The sequence below is a fragment of the Procambarus clarkii genome, chromosome 75 (assembly GCF_040958095.1).
Source record: "Procambarus clarkii isolate CNS0578487 chromosome 75, FALCON_Pclarkii_2.0, whole genome shotgun sequence".
Lineage (NCBI taxonomy): Eukaryota > Metazoa > Arthropoda > Malacostraca > Decapoda > Cambaridae > Procambarus > Procambarus clarkii.
This window is the reverse complement of record NC_091224.1, coordinates 25,968,251-25,984,455: the sequence shown is the minus strand read 5'-3', so window position 1 is coordinate 25,984,455 and position 16,205 is coordinate 25,968,251. Positions and strand designations below refer to the sequence as shown.

Here is a 16,205-nt window from a genome sequence, read left to right as displayed (position 1 = left end):
CTGTGTAAGGGTCAGGCCTGGTATGGGTTGGTAAGCTCCATGGTACTAGTGCTTAAGCTTTGGGTAATTATTGAGGAACCACCCAGAAAGGGGGAATTTAATTACATTCAGTTCTTATAGTATGTGAGTTACAGCAATTTTGGTCAGTAAATTAAAATAGTTTTCCACAAAAATGCTTCTCTTATTTGACAGCAATAATTTTCTGAGTCCACCATGGTTTGATTGATAAAGATTGATATGTTTGAAATGCAGTGAATAAATGTGTGTAATTTTTTTCATTTCAGTGTGTTGTATCAGCAACAGAATCAGCCAATTGATGCACTTCAAGCTTATATTTGTGCAGTGCAATATGACAAAGGGCACACTGCAGCTTGGACTAATCTAGGTATTCTGTATGAAACTTGCAATCAACCTCGTGATGCTCTAGCTTGCTATATGAATGCAACACGTGGTAGTAATAAACCTGTGAACCCCAACCTTGCGCCACGCATAAAATTTCTCCAACAGCAACTAGCAAATGCTCCCATGCCGAGTGCAATTAACAAGCCTCGGCAGCTGCTGAGCATTGAGGAGGCCTGGAATCTTCCTGTTACAACAGACATGTCAAACAGGCAACAGGGCCAGAGCCAGGGCCAGCAAGTGTCTGGTCAGCAAAGGTCATTAGCAGCTGGGACCAGTAATTTCCAAAAGTATGGCCAGCAGTTTGGACCTGCTGGGTCAACAGGACCGCCACCACCTTACCCAGCTCCAGGTAATGATGCCAAACGGTTCAAGCCTGATTTGGCTGGAGACCAGCAGCGACCACACTTCTACCTCAATCAACAACAGATGCAGATTTTGCATTATCAACAGCAGAACCAAGCCAGTTTAACTCCACAGCAGCAGCAACAACTCCAACAGCTGCAACAAAATTATCGACTCATGCAGCAACATCAGATGAAAATGCATCAGCAACAGCAGATACAGCAGCAACAGCAGCAGCAGCAGCAGCAGCAATCTGTGCAAGGTCCACAAGTATCCCCCAACCTTGGCCAACCTCCTAGTTTTGTTCAAGGTGGACAGATAGCTCGTCCAGTGCAATCTGCTGGTGTTGCAACCTATACACAACCAGCAACAAATGGGGTAAACAGAGGATTTATTACCCAGAGACCTCAGACACCAACAACAAATTATAACCAAACTAATCAGGCTTATTCTCAACCTTCTTCAACTGGTGGATATATTACCCAAAATACATCTTACACCAATGGAGGAGTTCCAACAACTTCTGCTAGTTATGGTTTTAATAATGGCTACAATAGCAGCAACATGAATGAGGCATTACCCAAAGACCTAAGTGGCATTACACCAGAAACAACAGTCAGTGATCAAGAACTCCAAGAACTTAAAGAACTCATCAGCCAAAGGGAATTCACCACATCTCTTGCAGAAGATTTGTTAAATCGTTTAGCTCAAGGGGAAGATGTAATTGATGAATTGGCAAAGGCTGGTGATGTTGGACCAGAAGTAGCCTTACCTAATACCCAATTCTCCACATCAGCCACCTCTCCATCGACAACTTCTGTCCCAACTACTGCATCTACTTCTGCCACATTACAGTCAGGAGTCACATATATCAAGCAAGAAGTTCCTGACAGTAAGGTTTCATCTCTGAATATTTTACCTGAAACAAAGCCTCGTTTGACCAATGTGCGACTTTGTGAAATTAAAGTCGAGCCTATAGCTGAACCTGTTTTCTCAATTAACATGAGCAGTGCTGAAATCATATCCGGATGTAAGGGTCGTGGAGCTAGTGCCCGTAATACTAGCATGGTTTCAGATAAGCAGCTACCCCCATCTTTGCCAGAGCCTCCCAAAGTAAAACTAAATAAGGAACAGCTTCTACCTAATACACCTTCAGTACTTTTAGACAATAAAAAACTAGCATTTTCACCACAGTTGCAAGAATTCTGTCTACAACATCCAATAGCTGTTGTGAGAGGTTTAGCTTCTGCACTTAAATTAGATTTGGGGCTCTTCTCTACAAAAACTTTAGTTGAAGTAAATCCTGAGCACACAGTTGAGGTTCGAACTCAAATGAAGCAAGATGCCGATGAAAATATTGACGCAGCAACTGAACTTAAAATATGGCCATGTGCAAGTCATCGTTCCCACACTACGGTTGCCAAATACGCCCAGTACCAAGCATCCAGCTTCCAAGAGAGTTTGAAAGAAGAACAAGATCGGATTGCAGCAGGTGCACCAAAGACTGATGACAGTAAAAAGAAAAAAACTCAAAAGATGATCAAGTTTGGCACAAATGTCGACTTATCCGATGAAAAGAAGTGGCGTACACAACTTACGGAGCTAATGAAGCTGCCGGCGTTTGCAAGAGTTGTGTCTGCAGGGAACATGCTCTCTCATGTTGGGCATGCCATTCTTGGAATGAATACTGTACAGCTTTATATGAAGGTAAATTTGATAATCATAGCAGTATGGGATATTGATACTATGCATAAAGTTTTTGGCAGAATCATGTATACATTTCAAGATTTGGTACATAAAATGTTCAGTTTTATACTGTTAGTATTCTAGTCATAACTAACTTTGACGGAATGACTAACTTGTTAAAACGTGGTTTTAACTTTTGAAACATTGTTATAATAACAAAATAGGTGGTTTAGTGTTCAGCTAGTTTGATTTATGATTAGTAACCTAAAAAATGCAGTCTTTAACATAAGGATTCTTAAGCTGGAATATGAATGTCTTTGGTGCTTGTCTGTGTAATTAAGTGTAGTTACAGGGTAAGAGCTATGCTCGTGGTGTCTCGTTTTCCCAGCAGTCATATAATGCATTGAAACTACATCAATGGCATCCACTGCCTCACTCTTTCCACCCATCCACCACTTTGCAAAAACCATTTTAATATTTTTGTGGCACCTTTGTTTCCTTAGCTTTAATCTGTGACCTTGATCTTGAGGTTGTCAATTTCAGGAATTCCTCTTGTTAATTTTTAAATTCCTGTTATTATTTTATTAGTGGTGATTATATCACCCATCTTCTACCCACTAGTTTAGCCATATTTAATGCCTCCAGGTTCTCTTCGTGACTTATGTTTTTCAGTTCCGGAAGCCATTTTGTAGCATGCCTTTGCACCTTTTTCAGTTTATTAATGTGCTTGAGATATGGTCACCATACAACTACTGCATATTTCAGTTTTGGGCTCACAGAAGTCATGAACAGTTTCTTTAGTATTTCACTATCCATGTACAGGTAATTAAGTGATTCTGAAGTTGGAAAGTGCAGCATGTGCTCGCACAGTATCCTGTGTGTTCCTCTGGTGACAGTCTACTATCCTAGATCGTTTTCTTTTAATTCCTTTCCACATAATTTGTAGGTTGTCTCATTTACCCTGTTGAAGTGGAATCCTTAGCTTGGTTGCACATTCTCCCAGAACCCAAGGTTAAACTCCACCTGATCCAACTGCTTTATTTTTTCTTAGCTCCCCGAGTAATTTTTCTACTTTATTTCATGACACCTCTATATGGTGTTCTCTAGAATTGACATTGTCTGGTTGTCTGAAAACCTCATTTTGCACAAACACCCTTAGGAATCTCTCTTGAAATAGTTTCTCAACTATTTAAATTTCCCCATTCTCTTCTAGATTATATCACATTGCATATTTAATTTCCAACAGGACTTGGTCACCCTTTCCCAAGGGAGGAATGTACTGAATGTCAAATATCTCCTCCTCTTTCCTAGTGAATATTAAATCCAATATTGACAGAACATCCTCTTCCATCATTCTTGTGGCCTGCTTAATGTGTTGATAGGTGAATGTCTCCAGGATGTTTACAAATCTGTCTGTCCCACATGTCCCCTGTTTTTGCTTCGTAGGCCTCTGTAGGCTTCGTAGGTAGCTGAAGTTCCTCAGTACCATCAATTGTGATTTTATGTTTATATGCTCTTACTATAATCTCTTTCATGATCATTATGAGGCCCTGTCATTTGCCATTTAGTTCCTCTTTTTGTCCACATGTTGCTTGCTGGTGGATTGTAGGCATTTACGATTATCATTTTATCATCCTGATTCCAAACCTGCAATGCCATTATGTCAAATAATCATGGGTTGTGGATAATTAACTCTTACCTTAATTGATAATCAATTATGTTGATAACTCTTTCACCAGCACATCCTTACCTCCACCCTTCCTAATTTTTGTCATGTCTCCGAATTGAGTAGCCCCTTGGGAATACGACCTCATTTAAAATATTTTCTTCGTTTTGTCTCTGTTATTGCAACAATATCTGGGATCTTAAGCTGAATTATACATTTTAGCTCCAATATTTTTTTCTCGCTCCATCTGTTGGTATATACAATTTTCAGGTACATGAAAATGTTCCCTCTCCATTTGACCTTTATTCTCCCTTCCTCTAATGATTTTAGTTTGTTTTTATGTACCTTTTCACAGGCTTTCCAGTCCCTATCACCTTGCTAAAAAAAAAATCATTTTCTTTTTCCATTTAGACATTTTGCTTCGAGGTTTAGTTTTAGCTTTGTCTTCCTTTGAGAGGTCTCATCTTAATGACCAAAGTTTTCCATCCTCATCATTCTGCAGTGCGTGTGTGTGTGTGTGTGTGTCCCCGTCTTTTTAAAGGTTCTAGTGGATATGTATACACAAGTTTGAGAACCCCTGCTTAGCAAATGCCTTTGCACAGGTTAACATATAGTGGCAGTAGAGAATATGCATCTTTTGTTAATTCCTTAATTTTAATTTCCAGGTCCCAGGTTCAAGAACACCTGGTCATCAAGAAAATAATAATTTTTGCTCTATCAATATAAATATTGGACCAGGAGACTGCGAATGGTTTGGTGTTCCTGATGCATATTGGGGAGTTATTGCAAACCTTTGTGAGAAGTAAGTTATAAATAAGACATTACATTTTTATGTTTAAGAATTTGTTCTTTCTCAATATTGAGAATACAACTCAAGATTTTCCTTGAATGCTTCCAGTGCCTTGATTGTGAATGATTGTTGAAATGTTGTTTATCCCATGCAATGAATGATCAGGCTTCTGTAGGTTTTTCATGCTGCCAACTTTTGCTGGCATTTCATAATTTCATATTGGTAAGATTTGTGTGATATTAATGCAGTTAATTCCTGAGGATAAGAATATCAATTTTTCTTATGCAAGCTTATGCAGCATCCAAGTCTGTTTGTCTTTCACTAAAATTTATATAAACATTTTGAGGATGTACTGTACATTAAAAGTAATTTTTAAATTGATGACACAGTATTTATTTCTAAAAGGTAGTTAGTAGAAAGGAAGTACAGTACAAGGAACTTTCAATTATTACTCTGTGTTTGGGGGTAGTAGGAAATTTGCTATCAATTTATTATTTTTGCTGCTTATTTACAACTAAAAATAAGGGTATTTACTACTAGGTGTATCTTGGTTCATGAGGAAGCAGTCTCTTCCAGTGAGTTGTGGAGTCTGAGTGTGTGTTGAGTGACTAGAACAGTGGCATGTGCACGTGGCAATCTATTAAACTTGGTTTCTGAGACCTATAAATATGCACAAAGTTTGGTAAGACATTTATTAAAATATATTAAATTAATAAATGTTTACAAATGATTGGTTACTGTTAGTGGCCATTCTGGTTCGGCAATGATAGACAAATTGAACCAATATATAGATACAAGGAAAGTTTTTTTGTTATAAAAAATTAAACTCGATAATGCTATGTATTCCAATCCTTTGAAAGCTTTGAAATAAATTATACTGAAATATTCACCACAGTGGTATTTAGTAGTAATCCAGCCCTCATCCAGGATAGCATATTTTTATTTACCTTATTGATTATGCACCCCATATCCTTTTGTGAATAGCTGTGGAAAAGGTTACACAAGTTCATAATGGGCTCAGGCACTGAACCCCATGACATGCAAGCTGCACTCGACACACATGTGGGAAAATACATTTGATTAGGGTGTTATTACCCATGATAGAGATGGTGAGTGACCGACCATGTGTGATTGTTATTTTTTTCCCGACAGAAATGGAACCAACTATCTACATGGTTCATGGTGGCCAGATTTACAAGAGTTGTACGATGAAAATGTTCCTGTTTATCGTTTTCATCAGAAACCAGGCGACATGGTCTGGGTTAATTCAGGTGAGATCAAGTTTACAATAATTATTGACATTGTAGTTAATTTTATTTCATACAAGACCAATTATTTGAAATTCTAAACAGAGTAATTTTAATGCTAGTTTAAATTACTGTATAGGAGTGTAAATATGTGCACCTGAAGATTTTTGTTTCTCTCATCATTTAAATTTGTAATTTCGTTATTTTTATTGACTTCATTAATTTGTTGCCAATATTTGAAGTAATAATTTCTTAGAGACCAGCAGTAACCTACGGATTACCTGAAAATTATGTTCAACAACTTGTGTCGAATTTTCTTAAAGTAGTTTCATTGTTCTTTGTAGGGTGTGTGCACTGGGTCCAGGCTGTTGGTTGGTGTAATAACATTGCCTGGAATGTGGGACCTCTCACTGCACGTCAGTATATTTTGGCTTTGGAGCGGTATGAGTGGAATAAACTGCAGAGCTTCAAGTCCATTGTGCCTCTCATTCATCTATCATGGAATTTGGCTAGAAATATAAAAGTATCTGACCCCAAGCTCTTTGAAGCTATCAAGTAAGTTGAATTTTCTTTCATTTTTAGCAGTGTTTTTGGCCATTTGATGCCTGTGTTTTATGCAGCTTCACAAAATTGTTGCATGGCAATTCTTAGTGGTAGACAGGCTTTCAAATTGTAAAGATTTATTTAAAATAGGGTTATGTACACAAGTAATTTTTTCTCTCCAATATAACATGGTGTTCAGTAGAGGACAGCATATAATTCCTATGCAAATCTGCCGCAATTTTTTTTTTTTTTTTTTACTTGTACTGTATACTTTGCGTACACCTGGAGAGGACTCTGGGAATTCTACTCCCAAAATCCAGCCTGAGGCCAGGCATGACATGTGATGACTTGGTCCAGTGGAATTGCTTAGAGCGATATGAAGATAAGGAATAGAAAAATCACCCAGTATTGTTCCTTGATACTTCTTTCTGACTGCCACTGTAATAATTACTGTTTTCATCCTATCAGGTAGTTTCAAATGCAATCTAGTGCTTTTGTCATGCCAGATTTTTTCCTTCATATAGATGCAGTTCACCCATGCTCCTCTATTTGATTTTAGGCTTCAGTATTCATTGTGCTTCCTTTAGTAGCCAAGGGTAAATTTTATCTGGACCTTTAAATTATCATTGTGAAACAAATGGCCCTTATACACATACAAATGTGTACAAATATATACTTGTATACAAATGACCCTCCCTTATGGGGAGCCGGTCGGCCGAGCGGACAGCACACTGGACTTGTGATCCTGTGGTCCTGGGTTCGATCCCAGGCGCCGGCGAGAAACAATGGGCAGAGTTTCTTTCACTCTATGCCCCTGTTACCTAGCAGTAAAATAGGTACCTGGGTGTTAGTCAGCTGTCACGGGCTGCTTCCTGGGGGTGGAGGCCTGGTCGAGGACCGGGCCGCGGGGACACTAAAAAAAAAAAAAAAAAAGCCCCGAAATCATCTCGAGATAACCTCAAGATATACAGTGATAATTTATTAAAAGAATGCTTATATTTTAATATACATTGGTATTTTTCCGAAGCTGTGTATTATGTACTGCACACTCCGGATATAGATAAACAGTATCTGGCGCAGTCCACTAATAACATGTTCTTTATCATCATGTTATAAATTTTGTAATATATTTCATCTTTTCAGGGGCTGTCTTATGCGATCGCTTCGTCAAGTTTACTTATCTTTAGATTACGTTAAAATGTGTGGCATGGATACCAAATTTCATGGTCGAACTCGAAATGATGCATCCCACTACTGTGGAGTTTGTGAGATTGAGGTCAGTAAACATAACATTTGTATATTGTATATTCCCATAGCATAAAATATTATATACATAAATTTTCCATAATTTAATATTTTAATTGAAAAAATTCTTTATTCAATGTCTATATGGTGTATGTGTAACAAAAACAAACTAGCACTGTACAAGGGCCAGTGCTAGTTTGGCCCTTGTACAGTGCCAAAGGTTAGGCACTGTACAAGGGATAGTTTAGTCCAACTATCTACCACTCTGCAAAAGAAAACTTTCTAATATTTTTTGGGCACTTTTGTTTCCTTAGTTTGAATCTGTCCTGTGTGTGAAGTTGCTGGTTTCAGGAATTCCTCTTTGTCAATTTGATAAATTCCTGTTAGTATTTTGTAAGTGGTGATCATATCAAGTCTTTTTCTTCTATCTTCTAGTTTTGGCGTGTTTAATGCCAAATTTATTTAATATTGGAGGTCTCTCCTCGTAACTCTTCTTTTTCAGTTCTGGAAGCCATTTTGTAGTATGCCATTGCACCTTTTCCAGTTTATTTATGTTCTTGAGATTTGAGCACCATACAACTGCTGCATATTCCAGTTTTGGTCTCACAAAAGTCATGAACAGTTTCTTTAGTATTTCACCATCCACATAATTAAAAGCAAGTTTGAAGTTGGAAAGCAACGTACATGCTCCTATCACAATGTTCTTTGTGTTCCTCTGGCGACAGCTTGCTATCTGAAACCACCTCTAGGTCTCATTCTTTATTGGAGTTCTGTAATTCCTTTGTACATAATTTATAAGTTGTGTGTGTGGTCTATTTTCTCATTCCACATTCCATAACATGACATTTATTCACATTGAATGGCATTTGGCACTTGACGCTCCAAGCACTTATTTTATCCAGATCAATTTGAAGGGCATTACAATTGTCTGCGGCTCCTATCTTCCCCAGTATCATAGCATCATCTGCAGTGGCACATGTGGAATTTGGGAATAAAAATGAATGAAAGCACTGCTATCCAGTATGAGTGGTAAGCAGTTGTGCATTTGCTGGGACCAGAGGTCCAAAGAGCCACCTCCATTCACAGCTTGAGGAGCTAGTTCAGTGGATTACTAGAGTATCAGGAGGTGTAAATGTGCTAATTAATTTACAGTATGATGCTGCTTCCAGTAGGCACAGTTAGATTAATTAATACCAAAATTTATTTAGACAAACTTTCAGAAATTTATTATTTATACATCCATTGCATTTTTATTGAAAGCCTTTGGACATTACTGGTACAGACGAATTGCATTGCCACTGACTGATTCTACACTAGTTGATGGCTACATAGATGTGATTAATGTACTATATTTTTACCTCTTTTGGCATCAGTGTGTTGAATCTAGTGAAATTGGGTTTTGACTGTACTTTAGGGTCTGTCCATTGTAAAAACTATGAAAATAACAAATCACAGAATATATATATATATTTATTATTTTTCAGGTATTTAATGTGTTGTTTGTGAAGGAACAAGAAAGACGGCATGTAGTGCACTGTATTGACTGTGCAAGACGGCAAGCTCCGCGGCTTGAAGGCTTTGTTGTTTTAGAAGAATATCATCTTAGTGATCTATGCCAAGTTTATGATCACTTCATTTTACAGCCAGTAAGTAAGATGGTGAAAATTATAGATGGGAATTTATATATATTGGCAAGCTATGTTTTTAGTCTACTAGAATTGCGAAAAGGTCAAGCTTTAATTTTTTATTGGTAAGCTTTTTAATGGTGGTATAAGTAACCTTCACAATATTGACATGCAGTTAACAAATCTTTTTCATATACAGCATTGTAAAATATTTTCCATTTGTACTTAACACTTTCGCTCGGGGATGACGCAGCATTGCGTCATCCGTTTACTGGCGGTAATGCCGGGGATGACGCAGCATTGCGTCATCCACTTTAAAAATTCGCCAAAAATCAGGTTTGTATCCGATTTTTTGGGGACTGGTTTTAAAATGTGCGCCGATGTCTTCCCATTTCCTTTGTTGAGCCTCGTGGCCCTCAGGCGGCTTGGCACACGCCGTGGGCCCATTGTCTTTGCTCCACTGTTGTGACCAATGTCGTCTCCCCTCGCATCTCAAACGTGTGAACATTTCGGCTATTTTCCGTGGCTATATTTCTTACTGCGGCTTTAGAAACTATCTACGCTTACTCCACGATGGATAGTAATCATGAACAAGGCCCTTCCAGGAAGAAAATTGCGAAAGAAAGGCTTGAAAAGGGTGGGAATTGGGAGTGTAGTAGGAAGGCCTCTGAGCGCTCACTCACGGCTAACGCGTGGCCCGTCTTCAACTCGTCGGCGGTTGGAGCGTGACCAGGTGTTTTTTTTTATATGCTAATGTTCCTCTAGAGAATTTTATTACGAACCCATTGAGACCAAAATGAAAGACCTAGGACAAAAATTGAGGTGACCAGAGTGAAAATAGTGAAAACATTTTATCCCGTTTGCGCGCTCCCGGGTAACTCGTTCGCACTTTCTCTGTTTGCTGCGGGTAATTAGCCGGGCTTTTGGAGTTTATATGCATTTAGTGCTGTAGAGAATTTTATTGCGAACACAATGATACCAAATTTATTCTCGTAGAAGGAGAATTGAGGTGACAAAGTTGAAGAGAGTAGACACTTTTCGGAATTAACGCGCGCTTCCGTGACACGCTGGGGCCCATATCGCCCTGTCGAGGGGTGGCGCGCGGGGTGAGCGAAAGTGTTAATGGGTTCATGTAAAACAAATATGGATGCACTGCACATATAACAACAAAGTGTATGCAAAGGGTGAATAAATTTAGTTAAAACAAATTCATGGAAAAAAGTAAGCGAGGAACATGTCCTGAGGTGAAATGGTGTGTAATTGGGTTGTTGGGAGTGGCAGGACTTGTATCTCATCTGCGCAAACAGCTCTAATATGGTTCTTGCTAGGGGGTTATGTTGCTTGTGAGTGGTCTTATTGCAACTAAAGGATTATATATATATATATACATAGATGCTATAGTTTTATTGATGCTATAGCTGCAATATTGCTGGTTATCTTTTTCTGTGCATCTCAAACCTGCTTCAGTATACTACTTTATAAACTCGTAAATGCTTATTTAGTACTGTACATCCATTAGGAAAGCTTTCAGAAATATCTGTGTACAGTTGAAATCACCAGGATACATTGAAACATGATTGACAGATATTCCACGAATTAATGTATGGTACATATTTCCATCCAGACAACTTGTCTACACTTTAATGTACATTATTCATTTTGGAAGTGGAAACTAGGAAGCACATATGGTAAACAGGATACAGTACATAAATTTATATTATCCCATTATTCATAAATAACTGTAGTATTGGTAAAGTTAATTACAGCAATGTTATCTTGATAAAAACCTTGAAATAATCAGCCCAGTAATGTTAGACTGTACCATTACACAGTATATGGTAAGATACAGCAATTTGATTTCCTAATTCCCAATTTATATTCTTAGCATACAGTATGCACATTGTTATTTCTACAGATACTGTATTGGTCCAGTTATAATAGATATCAAGCTTAATGTTGGTTTGTATAACTTTTGTTAAGCTTTTTGCCCATTAAATGTGAGAAACATTTTCTTGCCATGAGTACATTGGATAATGAATTTCAGGTTGAGGGAGAGACGTTACCAGGCCAAGCACCAACCCCGCCTCCTACCTCCTCAACTCCAGCTCCCCTCACGTGACCTAACCCAGTCCTAGCGGCCACCTCGATGTGTTCATTGTGACATGGGGTGGTTTCTAGCCAGATGGTTCTTATTTCTTGTAAAGAATAAGAAAGACTCCCTGCTTTTATACACAAATGGAAAAAACTGCATCTACAAGAGACAGCAAGTGTTAGTGGGCAGCAGTGTGTTGTTGTGGAAAGACAAAGTGATTTGCTGCAAGTAGCATTAAGTTATAAATAAGAATTTACGTCACTGCCAGTGCACCTTCCAGAGGCCTTTTCTATTATTGACTCATTGTAGTCACGGTGGCCGTATTTTTCACATCCAGATTCTTGGAAGCTATTGCAGTGAAAAATGGGCATTATGAAAAAATGCTGCCGAGACACTACGAATGAATGAAGAAAGTGATTTAGCCGTGTGATTGTTGCAATGAAGCATCTAGAAATTCTGCTTCCAATTCTGCCACTCTCCAAGGCATAATGATAATGATCTCATAGAACTCAAGGACACAGTAAAAAGCAACACTGGCATTTGGAGAGTGTGAAAGTAAGTGTGAGTGAATGAATGTGTGAGTGTGTGTGTTTTGGAAGTGGTTCACTGTGATGGGCTTGCAATTGTGCCAGAAATAGAGCTGTTGCAGGACCCACCATGTAATTTCCTCATGGTGATAATAGTGGTTGCCAAGACAGTTAACAGCTAGTGCTGAATTAGCTGTAGTCGGGGGTAGTAGAAATTGCGTGTGGTTGATGGTATGGTACTACCCAGTCTTAATTTATTAGCCTTGCCTACGCATTATGTTCTCCTTCCAAGTTACCAGCCAAAGGGACTGGCCTTAGTTGTAGTTACAGGTGTGTGTGCATTAAAAGGTTTCAAATCACTGCCACAAGAAGTGTGTTTTATATCTTGTGATAATCTTGACTGCCACAAAATCTACCACTTTGCAAAAGTCTCAGAGCTTACCCATCTTAACTCTTTCCACATGCATTGTTCTGGATGTTCTGTGATCAGCAGTTTTGTTTTGTACAGATACATATATTTTTATTGAATTATTTGGTTACGTTGAATAACTCGTTTATAAAAGCTCCTACCGAGGATCCCAAGTCAACATGTCCATCCATCCCAGTGCATCTGGAAAGAATGACAGGGATGTAAGGACAAAATTATATTAATTTTCCTCCTATTTTGGGAAGGTTGTCTCCTCTCTGCCCTTACAGTATTTTACAAATTGATACATATTTGTGGTCCAGAATTACTAATCCCACATTTTGGGATTATATGAATGAATGTGCAACTCCAAAATGTTGGGCAGTATGATATTTTTAGTTATTTTACTTCTATAGTTGCTGTTTGTTATTTTTTTTTAATTGTTGATTTTTTTTTGTTATCAGTTCTAAAGTAACATTTTAGTTTGAGAATTGCTGTGCATTTTAAATTGCATTCAGATGTGTTTGTTTCCAATTAAAGTTCATGTCAGGTGAAGATGGTGAGCAGTAGGACTTCAGACAATATTTTTGGAAATTCTGGAGGAACATAAGGTATGGCAAACTAAGTGCTCAACAAATTGTACCTGAAATGGGCATGCCTAAGGAAATAAGTTCCACTAAAATATATATTATTTTATTTTTTATTTTTTTTTTGTCAAATGCTGTTGACCGCAAGTCCTTACGATGCCCTCGCATTGTGGACAAATAATGTGAGCTCTGAGCTGAGAACTCTTAAACAATATCCATACCAGAAGGCTGTGCACCAAGGGCTGAGTGCTTAAACTCCACTTGAGAATTAGCAAGACCAATAAATTAAATTAGTATTGACTGTATAGCATATGTAGAAGTCAGTAAATAGGCTACACAGTACAAGGCAGCTTGCTATTGATCATGTGCTGGTTAAGAACTTAGTTCACAACTTCCTCTCCACTCCTCCCTATTGATTCGCCCAAACTTCTTTATTCTGATCTTTATATCATGTATAGTTTTTCATGCGACACATTCTAGTTTGTCCTCAGTATTACACATTGAACATATTTGTGCTTTTATAATAATTCATCTGTCCTTTGTAAGAAAAGTAAATATTTAAAAAAATCTTAAAAAAAAAAGTGTCGGTCTCATCAAATGTTCAGCAATGCAGTAGTAAATAATTATGAACTGTATGTTGCTGTAATAAGGGTTTTTTTCATTAGCAGTTTCGTAAATTCAGTACTGTATTGCCTACAGTTAAGTTTTATTTATGTTATTTAAAACATACTGAGTTCTATCTGTATGTAATGTATAAAACTAAAGTCTATTCTTTCTCATTGTGTAAGTAAAGTGTTGTCACGCTCACTTAACTAGATGAGCTCGTATACATTTGTACAATTTTTGGGAGTAGGGATTTTGGCAAAACAGTGGATGTAGTTAATGAGGTGTGGGTGGAGTGGAAACTATTTTAAGCAATTATTGAGTAGGAGCACTATAATGCTATTACAAAGTGTTTCGAATTAAGCTCCTTAGCAATGTAAATCATATCATCCTTTCATTGAAAATTCTCATTATGTCACAACTTAATAAATTATTAGTGATGCAAGCTAATTGGTTGACAAGAGCTTCTCCGCTCACACCTGTTTCAGGGATCTGTGTTGACCTTGTGTCCAATACTGTACAGAGTAAGTCTGCTAATAAAGCCTAACTCACTGGAATATTGAACTTTGATTCTCATAATATAGGGGCAATTTGAGGACCTACATTTTACAAGTATGTTACTTTGATGTCCATATTTTATGGTGATAAAATATATTGTTAAATGACATATTTCACAATAACTTTTATGACTAATCCCCAAGGTTTTGGGGATTGATTAAAAAAAAATGCATTTAGTAATCCATGGAAAGTGCTGTGAAGCAAATGAAGTAATTGTTATAAGAAGGCTTATATAGGGGCCTGACAGCCGAGTGGACAGCGCTTCGGATCCATAGTCCTGAGGTTCCGGGTTTGATCCCCGGTGGAGGCAAACAAAATTTCTTTTGACCTGATGCTCCTGTTCACCTAGCAGTAAATAGGTACCTTGGAGTTAGACAGCTGCTACGGGCTGCTTCCTGGGGTAACAAAAGCTTCCTCCTGGTAACAAATAGGAGGCCTGGTCGAGGACTGGGCCATGGGGATGCTAAGCCTTGAAATCCTCTCAAGATAACTTCAAGATATGGCACCAAGCCTTGGTGCTAGGAAGACTTGGCACAATCAAAGTTGCAAAATGTTCAAAGGGCACTAAATATCACCAAAGATGCCAATACGAGAACAAACATGCTTAAGGCAAGCAATATCAAATTATCGGATTCAAATCTAGGGACGGTCAGGAAACAAGACACAAATGTCCTGTAAATCACGACATTCGACAAGGGGGAAACTGCAAGCGGGACAATGCCATTTCAGACAAGAAGTAGGGCAGTACTCCATTAAATGCCGGTGAGTTAAACATATGTGGCCAATATGTAACCTCGCCAGACCTATTTCCCACTGCTGCTTGCAGTGGGGAAAATGAGCCCGTCCCCTTGGCCTTCCTCATCCTCTCAAGAGCATGCAGTTTGTTACCAGTAACAAGATCAATGAACCTCCCAATGGGCATGGATAGAAATCAGAATATGGAATGCCTTTTTGGGAAATGGGACAAGTGCAGATAATCTCTTTGGCAGCAGTATCCACACAAACTTGATTAAGGAAATACCAACCCGTTCTCACACAAGACAGCACATATACGACTTAATGCTTAAAGTCAATATGTTGAATGTGATATAGTACATATGTGATAAAATTTCCAGTTACCTATTTTACCAAGGCCCAAACTCTTCCTCGCGTACCAATTTACGTCTCACAGTACCCGTCCATCAACGTATGTTGCAGAATAGTCGTGATTGGTTCAATTATAATGAAAATTGTAGTTTTCAGGTCCCACATGGGTTGTGAAATTTACCTACTATTGTCCATGCTCTTAGAATATTACAGATCAGCTACATCCTATTGAAGGCTCGTAGTTTTGTTTTGAGAAATATTAGTTGTTCTTAGTAAATTATAATAAGCACTATAAATTATTACATAGAATAACAGTGCTTCACCAATCAATATTATATACCATAGTTTGCGCTTTAAAAATCTTTAAAGAATGTTTTGTAGGAACGCTAACAGAAAACGATGTTATGTTGGAATGTTTATGGGGTAAACTACTGCAAACTTGGGGATCACTTCCACCCACAGGAAGGGTATGGGGTCCAATATATACCATCCACTGGATGTGTATGGCGTCCACTACCACCGACAGGATGGGAATGAGGCTCACAACCACCCACAGGATGGGTATGGGGTCCAATACCATCCACAGGATGAGTATGGCGTCCACTATCACCCACAGGATGGGTATGGGGCTCCAACCACCCACAGAATTAGTATGGGGTCTAATAACACCCACTGGATGTGTATGGCGTCTATTGCCGCCTACAGGATGAGTATAGGGTCCAGTATCGCTCACAGGATTAGTATATAGGGTCCACTGCCGCCCGCAGGGTCGGTAAAGGGTCCACTACCGCCCACAGGGT

At 38.4% G+C, this 16,205-nt stretch overlaps 1 protein-coding gene across 2 annotated transcripts in view; it reads left to right on the top strand.

Annotated features, from left to right (window-relative positions):
- Utx (Utx histone demethylase) overlaps window positions 1-14,318 on the top strand; it is a 33,569-nt gene extending 19,251 nt beyond the window's left edge. For both annotated transcript variants that reach the window (XM_045764261.2, XM_045764263.2), the window contains exons 4-10: window positions 285-2,451; window positions 4,762-4,898; window positions 6,039-6,157; window positions 6,478-6,688; window positions 7,820-7,952; window positions 9,406-9,567; window positions 11,591-14,318. In XM_045764261.2, the coding sequence (XP_045620217.2) occupies window positions 285-2,451; window positions 4,762-4,898; window positions 6,039-6,157; window positions 6,478-6,688; window positions 7,820-7,952; window positions 9,406-9,567; window positions 11,591-11,665 (3,004 nt within the window). In that variant the 3' untranslated portion in view covers window positions 11,666-14,318. The remainder of the gene's footprint in view (window positions 1-284; window positions 2,452-4,761; window positions 4,899-6,038; window positions 6,158-6,477; window positions 6,689-7,819; window positions 7,953-9,405; window positions 9,568-11,590) is intronic.
- Window positions 14,319-16,205: the final 1,887 nt, after the last annotated feature.